At 51.7% G+C, this 8,675-nt stretch overlaps 1 protein-coding gene across 1 annotated transcript in view; it reads left to right on the top strand.

Annotated features, from left to right (window-relative positions):
• The first annotated feature begins 502 nt into the window (after nt 1-502).
• The window catches only part of LOC130357620 (uncharacterized), a 9,076-nt gene continuing 903 nt past the window's right edge, over nt 503-8,675 (top strand). The window contains exons 1-2 of the mRNA XM_056560343.1: nt 503-2,189; nt 5,023-5,084. Coding sequence (XP_056416318.1) covers nt 636-2,189; nt 5,023-5,058 — 1,590 coding nt within the window. The 5' untranslated portion in view covers nt 503-635 and the 3' untranslated portion in view covers nt 5,059-5,084. The remainder of the gene's footprint in view (nt 2,190-5,022; nt 5,085-8,675) is intronic.

The following is an 8,675-nucleotide window of genomic DNA, read 5'->3' as shown; positions in this document are numbered from 1 at the left end:
CCCTCCCTTTCTTTTTCCTCTTTTATTCTTCATTTCATCCATTACAGGGCATGCCCTCTTAAGGTATGGCCTCCGTCGCGGTCATTGGGCACATCTCAGACCGATAGGTTAAGTCATAATGTGTACATAACAAGTAAGTATATATCATTATCACGAGTACGAATGTGTAAGCCCCGATCACAATGGATGTATGATTGCTGTACAGTGTATGTATAATGGATGTATGATTGCTGTACAGTGTATGTATAATGGATGTATGATTGCTGTACAGTGTATGTATAATGGAGGTATGATTGCTGTACAGTGTATGTATAATGGAGGTATGATTGCTGTACAGTGTATGTATAATGGACATGGCCATCTTTAATTTTGATTGGACCCTGGGCAAGCAATTTTTTTTGCCCCCCCCCCCCTGGTCCCCCACCCCCATCCCACACACACTCGTGATCAGTACAGGATCAGTAATGTAATGTATGTACACAGTGACCTCACCAGCAGAATAGTGAGTACAGCTCTGGAGAGAGGTTGGGTGTGTCTGAGCTCCTGTTACTTCCAGACTCTTCCAGTGAAGCAGTGATTTCCATCCGCCCCTCCCCAGGTGTGTGGCAGATACCTGGGTAGAGGGTTTTCCTGCTATGGAGCCCCAGGAGGCTTCATCTTGCACTCCCCGTACCCGGCCGGCGGGGGGTGCAAAGGAAAATGTGACGGCCAGCAGCCAGGATGGGGTGAGACGATCCACCAGGGCCCATCGCCATGTGGGGCCCCCTCCCCCATCCCCAGCTGGGAGCTGCAAGGCTTCCAGCAAAAGTTCCTCTGGGAAAAGAAGCTCATCCAGGCAGAGGAGTGGAGTGAAGGCTTCTACCTCAGGCTCCTCAGAACCCCAGCAATGGGGGGTAAAGGAGCCAAGGGAATCCCTGGAGACTTTCGGATCTAGAATCCAGGCAAAGATGGCCCAATATGAACAGCTTGGGAAACAGCTTCGTGGTCTTAGAGAAGACATAAAGTTTGCAACTTACCAGGCGGATACAGCAGCCAAGGGCAAGAAAGCATCATTCACTGCAAAGGTGAGAGCACTAAAGAAAGAGGTGGAGGAGATTGTTCAGCTGAGAGCGGACATTGTGGCTGGAGCCGGCTTCTTCAGTGAGAAGATTCTTAATGAAGAGAGGTTCCCCAAAAAGGGGGTCTCCAGAGGTGCAGAAAAAGAAAGTCACCAAGATGAGAGTGAGGAGGAGATGGAGGGAGGTGAGGAGGGGGATGTGAGTGAGGGGGATATGGACACGGGTTCTGCTTGTACCACCACTGTTACCCCAGACCCCCCACTTACCCTCAGTGCGGACTACATAAACCCGGCTCAGGTGGCCTTACCTCCCTCCAGTGAGGACGATGAGGATGGCAGTGACTGTAGTGATTGCAGCGGCTCGGCAGATGGGGGTCTCCTGCGTGCGATTGTTATGCAGGAGTCCCCCACCCGTCTGGAGAACTTCACTTTTGGTGATGATTTGGGCCCAGAAGAGAAGGGGAAGAGGAAGAAAGTGAAGGGCAAGAAGAGGAAGAAGGCACAAGGAGTGAAATTTGTATTTTCTTCTTTCCAGCAACCTGGGTCGGCTGAGAAGTCAGCTCAGGGTGCTGGGTCCCCCAATCTGCCAGACCCCGTTTCTGTAGTGGAGCGGGGCCAGCATGGGGGATACAGTAGTGCACCCAAAATGGCCGCGGGTGCTATAGAAGAAAAAGGGCACCATCCTGTGAGGGGGGAGGGTGTCCAGGCACCAGAAAATGGCGGCAGTTTCTCCCGTTCAGGGGGCGGTCCCCGGGTTGAAGTGAGCGGTACAAGTCCTGGCGCTGCAGGGCACTCCCCTGTGAGGGGGGGGAGTGTCCGGGCACCAGACCTTGGTGGTTCAGGGGGCGGTCCCCTATGTGCGGTTGGTACCGTTTCTGGCGCTGCGGGGCACTCACCTGTAAAGGGGGAGGTTCCCTGCACGTCAGCTGCAGTAGGCGGGGCAGGAGTGCGTCCGGAGGGACAGCTCCTGCCAAAATCCATGACTTCGTGTGAGGGGGCGGTGCCATCCATATCAGAGGCGGAGCCTGTGTCTGCACCCCAGAAGACTGGAAATGCAACCTTAGTCCTGAAACCAGCGACCCTTATACATAATGCAATAGACCCAGCCAGCCCAGCCTGTAATATACAGAGTGTAAGCAAGAGTGAAAGTGAGAGCAAAAATGTGTGGAAAAATGGTAATGTCCAGAGTGTGAGTTATGGTAGTGCGCATGGGAGGAGTTGTAGTAGCAGTGTGGATGAGGGGTGTGCAAGTGGGGTGCAAGAGAGGGGTGCAAGGGGAGTGCAAGAGAGGGGTGCAAGTGGAGTGCAAGAGAGGGGTGCAAGTGGAGTGCAAGAGAGGGGTGCAAGTGGAGTGCAAGAGAGGGGTGCAAGTGGAGTGCAAGAGAGGGGTGCAAGTGGAGTGCAAGAGAGGGGTACAAGTGGAGTGCAAGAGAGGGGTGTAAGTGGAGTGCAAGAGAGGGGTGCAAGTGGAATGCAGGTGAGGAGTGGTAGTGGAATGCCAGAGAGAGGTTTGACTGACACCTCAGCTAAGAACAAGGGTCCTGGTTTGGGATCTGGGTCAGGTCCTGGTTCGACTGCCCCCCCGGTAGTGGCTGCTTCTCCCAGAAGCTATGCCAGAGTCACTGCCGGGGGATCAGGGGGATCCCCATCTCCATCTGGCTCTGGGGGTCACTTGCAACAGCGCCTCCTGGAGGCTCTACGTAGGGGAGACAGGTCAATCCATGTAGAGGGGAGGGGTGAGGTTGACCTGTCTTTTTGGATAGAAAGACACGGCTTAGGCGCCTTCCGAGAACAAAACGGGGAGGTGGTCTGGTCCCTCCCGACATCCGGGCAGGAAAGTGGCCGTAGGAATGTGGTCCGTTTAGTGTGGAGGGGCGAAGATGCATGTCCGCCTCGGGGTAAGGTGGTTGAGCTCCTCCTCTGGATGGAATTCAGGGCAAGTGACATCTTTGCCCTGATCCACCCCTACGGTACTTCCGAATTTGACATCAGCTTCGTTCGGCCGGAGGGTTTGGAACTCTTCTGGTCGAACTATGAGGTGGTGAAGAGTGAGCCCGGCTGGCGGGATTTCGCCGTAAAGGCGATATCCCGTCAGAATCTGGCCAAGAAAGTGACCGTATTGACACGTAACGAGTCACTATCTTGCTATGACATCATGACCTGGCTCAGCCGATATGGGGATGTGACGGACATGCCAAAAAAGAACTATGACGAACATGGGATCTGGTCTGGGGCCTGGACGTTTTCCGTCAAACTGAAGCGTTCGGGGAGCACTGTTGCCCACATCCCATCAGCTGCTTTTCTTGGGAGAGACAGAATCCAAGTTTTCTACCAGGGGCAGCCCAAGGTCTGTCACAGATGTGGCAGCCCCACCCACTTTAGCGCAGCTTGTACCGTGCAGGTCTGTGCACTGTGCGGTGGGGTAGGTCATCTTGCCGCATCCTGTAGGCAGATCCGGTGTCATCTGTGTGGTGTCTTAGGACACCCTTTCAGCCGTTGTCCTAGCGCTTTTGCCCGGGCAACTGTCACCTTGGCTGGGGAGAGCAGTAATGTTGCCTCAGCTGGGGAGGGCACGAGTGCGGGTGAAGGTGCAACAGGGTCAGTGAAGAGGAAAAGTCCCGCCAAGCTGAGGCGGGAGGCTAATCGCAGAAGGAGCAGGGAACTGGAGAGTTCCCATGTGGCAGGGGTAGCTTCTGACCCTGCTCCAGAGGTTAGTCCTGAAACTGCTGAGGCCCTGGAGGAAAATGTGCTGGAGGAGGAAGTGAGGAGAATCTGTGGAGAAGAGGGCAGCAAGGCCGATCTTTCCGATTCCTCCCACTTTGAAAGTGTGGATGAGGAGGGTGAAGAGCGGCCAAAAAAGAAGGGCAATAAAAGGGGAAAGAAGAGGTCGGAGCCCTCTAGTCCCCGTGCTACGGACCAGGTCCCAAGCGGAAGCCTACCTGCCCCCCCTCTGATTGATCTGTCTAACCGGTTCTCTGTCCTTGATGACATCTCCTCCCCCTCTTTGGAGGGGGTGGTCGAGGATGGGGTACCTGAAGTGGGGGAGCCTCCGGGGGGAACTGGGCCCTGTCCTGATGGGGCAATTTCCTCAGGGGATGGGGCCAAACCAGAGCCAGACGGAGATGGGGATTCAAAAATGGACCAATCAGAGTCTAAAAAAAGGCTAAAAGAGAAAGAAGCCTCCTCGTCTGGGGATGAGGGGGTAAAGAAAAGACAGAAGTGAGGGGGTTAGGGCCGTCTAACTCAATCACCCATGATGGCGGCACTCACCCCATTGACGTTGGCATCTATTAACTGTGCCAGTATAAAGTCTGATACGGCTAGATTCGCAGCCTTTGATTTTCTCGGCCGTGTTGAAGCCGATATTTTGTATCTGCAGGAGACCAGGTTGTCAGATCTTGCCTCCCTGGTAAAAGCAAGGAGAGAGTGGAGGTGCGGGCCCTCCCACTGGTCTCTTGCGGCTGAGCCGTATAGTGGGGTGGCGGTCCTTTTTACCGCTCCGGTTGAATGCAGACGGGTTATTGAGTTAGAAATGGGGAGGTGCCTGATCTTAGATGTCCTCATGAAGGGACAGGAGCTCCGGCTCATTAACATCTACGCCCCACAAACCAAGTGGGGCCGCAAAGATCTCTTTATGAGGATCAAGCCCTTCCTTTTTACTAGCCGGCAAGTGATCTTTGGAGGGGACTTCAATACTGTCACAAGGTCCCAAGATAGGAGAGGTTCCAATGGTCCGCTGGCTTACGATAGCATAGCTCTCAAAAATATAGTTAGGGAAGCTCGCCTAGAGGACGCCCACATCCGGAGCCCCTCAGGCCACGCGGGTTTCACCTATCATCGAGGTAGCTGCAGGTCTAGGATAGACAGGTTTTATTTAAAGGAGGAAGCCGTCTCTTCCGCAGTGTCCGTGGTTGAGGTGGAGTTCTCCGATCACTGTATGATTTTGTTTTCCTTGAATGTTTCAGAGACCCCCCGGATGGGTAAAGGTTATTGGAAGCTGAATTCGTCCCTCCTGGAGGAAGCGGAGGTAAGACAGTCCTTTGAGGATTTTCTTCAGAGTCAGGTACCTTTACTGGACCTTTGTAGTAGTAAGTCAGAGTGGTGGGAGATATTCAAGAAGCGGGTTGCGGGGTTCTTCCGCCAGCTCTCGAGCCTCAGGTCCCTGAACAGGTATCGCTTGTATCAGGGTCTGAGGAGGAAACTCGAGCTTCTCGTCTCGACTGGAGGTAGTCGTGATGATATCTCCAGAGTGAAGTCCTTGTTGATGAGGTGTCAGTATGATAGGCACGCATCTTTGGTTTTTGAGAGGGATTTTGGGAAGTACCGCTCGCCCGACCCTTACAGAAACTGCAAGATGTCAGTGAGTAGTAAAATCATCTCAGGACTGATTGATAGTACGGGATCTCTGAATCGGTCCAGATCAGGGATCCTGGAGGTCGTCAGATCCTTCTACTTGCACCTCTTGGGGAGGAAGGATCTAGATCGGGACAAGATGTCGGCTTTCCTGGCTGAAACCATTCCTGAGCCAGGGGTAGACCCCTCTCTTGGCGTTTTGGCAGAAGAGATTAAGGAAGAGGAAGTGAGACTGGCGATCGAGGGGCTTGCCCCCAAGAAGTCGCCAGGTCCGGATGGCTTAACATCCGAGTGGTACAAGACCTTTAAGGAGTCTTTAGCTCCCCTCTTGACTGTGGTATTCAATGAGTGTCTCTCCTCGGGCACTCTGCCTAGGTCAATGAGGAGGTCAGCCCTGATTCTTCTCTCAAAGGGTAAAGATCCTAGCCGGATTGAGAATTGGAGGCCCATAGCTCTTCTCAATACGGACAGGAAGCTTCTGGCCAAGATACTGTTTAATCGGTTGGTGGATTTTGCACCCCGACTCCTTTCGGGGGCCCAGCACTGCTCTGTTCCAGGCCGAAGCACGTTAAGTGCTGTCCTCAGTGTCAGGGAGGCAGTGGAGCGGAGCAGTGCAGGTCTCTGGAAGGGGTACTTACTGTCCTTGGATCAGGCAAAAGCATTTGATCGGGTGAACCATGACTACCTCTGGTCCGTCCTTCTAAGATATGGCTTACCGAGTACTTTTGTTAATTGGCTCAAGATCTTGTATGCAGGGGCAGAGAGTTTCCCGCTGGTGAACGGTTGGTCTGGCCGCTCTTTTGAGGTTGGGTCCGGAGTCCGTCAGGGTTGTCCTTTGAGCCCGCTGTTATACGTGTTCGCAATCGATCCCTTCGTCCGGAGGGTAGATTGTGGACCGTTGGCGGGAGTCGGGATGAATCTGGCGGAGCCGGATGTCGCCCAGAGAGTTGTGGCGTATGCTGATGATGTCACCATTTTCGTCTCCTCGAGGGGGGAGGTCGATGTGGTGATGTCAGAGGTGGACCGCTACTCGGAGGCTTCCGGGTCTAAGATCAACCGGGATAAGTGTGAAAGTCTCTGGCTGGGAGGGGGGGATCCCACATTTGATCTCCCGGACACCCTTCCGGGGCCCCAAGAATCAGCAAAAGTTTTGGGCATCACATTCGGCCAGGATGATTATCCCACCAAAAACTGGGATGGTAAGCTCCAGGATGCCACTCAGAGGGTGAACCAGTGGAAGGGTTGGTCTATGATCCTCAGGGAAAGGGTACACCTGATCAAATCGTACCTGCTCCCCTTGTTTATCTACCTGGGCAGCGTATGTATCTTGCCAGAGGCTTACTACACTAGGGTCTACAGCCTGTTTTTCCAACTGTTATGGGGGAACAGGATGAACCTAGTCAAGAGGGAGGTTACGTACCGCACGAGGAGACTAGGGGGTTTATCTATGGTAAACCCTGTGGTGTTCTTAACAAACACCTTCTTGAAAGCCAACATCTCAAACCTCTGGTCAGAGAGGGCTTTTCCGTGGGTACTCTCCTGCAGGGAATGGTTTCGGCCTTTCTTCCAGGAATGGGAGACAGGAGGGCAAGTGAAGGACCTCCGTACGCCCCATGGATATCTTCCGGCTTATGCTACCCCGACTCTGAAGGCGATACGTCGGTGGGGTCTGGGAGTGTGGGAGATCAGGACCCAGTCAAGGCAGTTCCTTGACAAACGGGTTCTGTTGACCCACTTCCAGAAGCCTCTGGCGCTCAGGGACTGCCCAGGTCAGGATCTGAGGGTGGGGTTGTTTCTTTTAAACATGAAAAGGATCCCCCAGAAGTTTTGGGACTTGGCCTGGCGCTGCTTTCAGGGGAAGCTATATGTGAGGGACAATTTGAAGTGTAGAAGATCTGATGACCGGGACTGTCCCCGAGAAGAGTGTGTGGACACGCTGGAAAGCATGGACCATTTCCTCCTTCATTGTCCCTTTAATATAGGGGTTTACAACAGGGTGGGCGCTTCCATTGGCTGGAGTCAACTTGCCGGCCTTACCTACCCGGAGTGGGCTTATGGGGCATTCAGGAACCTGGGTGGTCGAGACCGGGGCACTTTATTCTTAGTTAGCTTAGTGATTAGGTACCACACGTGGAACGCACGGTGTTTAGTGTCTACGCAGCGTAAAGTCCTCTCCGAGGTGGAGGTCTGTAGGAATATCACAGGTGACCTCGGGAAGATCAGGTCTTTGGAGTATGGCAGTCTTGGTACCAGTAGGGCTTCTCTCCTATGGAGAGGGTTTTCTTTTGATGTGCCCTAGGTACTAGACCTTCTGGGTAGAGTACCCTTGTTTTGGTTAGGGACAGTGATGTAAGGGGACAGGGTTAGGGTGATAGTAGGGTCAGTTTCTATTTTAGGGATAATGGTAGGGTGAGAGGTAGGGAGGTGTTAGGGAAAGTATGTAAATTTTTGTATGTATCAGGATTGCCATCCTTCTTCCTGGTGGTGGGCTAATGCATGTGTACCATAGCTTTTTGTTTTGTTTTCCGATGTTTAGGTTATGAAGGGCTTACAGGCACCGAACTTGGGCCTAGTGTGGGTTATATTGTTTATGTATGTTATAAAGTTGGTTATGGTTAAGTTGGTTGGGAGGAGTTCTAGGTTGGGTGGGTGTATTTGGTGGGTGGTGGTTTTTTTTTGGTGGACCTGGCATCGGTCAGTCGTGGCTGGACATTGAGAACTGTGGACTCTGACCCATGTACAGAAGGGCGGGTGGTGTGGGTGAAGGGATAGTTTAGAGTAGGATGTTTTATTGTATATTTAGGTGTGTTTCCTGTATAATAATAGGTGTGTATATAGTGTATATAGTTTATATGTATAAATTGTGTACATTACATGTAATTACTATAAAAATATATATATAATTTTTTTTTTTTTTTTTTTTTTTTTTTTTATCTTGATTTGTGAATTATATATTGTTTATATTGTGTTTATAGTAGAGATAGATATGGCAGTCGAACCAGATGTTATTTTTGTAGTAATTTTTGTATCCAGTTGTGGTTTATGTCTTGTGGATAACGTAGAAAACTAATGTATATATGTGTGTGTGGAAGGGGGGAAAAAAAAGTGTGTGTGTGTGTGTATATATATATATAACATTTGGTGTGCAGTGGGAGTGTTTTCGGTTTGTAATAAGTGATTTTTCCCAAGTTTGGGTGTTTTTTGAGTTGTAGATTAATTTATCTTTATGCCTTTGTAAAGTTATGGATCTGTGATGCATGTGTGA

The sequence above is a fragment of the Hyla sarda genome, chromosome 2, assembly GCF_029499605.1.
Source record: "Hyla sarda isolate aHylSar1 chromosome 2, aHylSar1.hap1, whole genome shotgun sequence".
In the NCBI taxonomy this organism is placed as follows: Eukaryota; Metazoa; Chordata; class Amphibia; order Anura; family Hylidae; genus Hyla; species Hyla sarda.
This window is presented reverse-complemented; position numbering and strand designations above follow the sequence as displayed.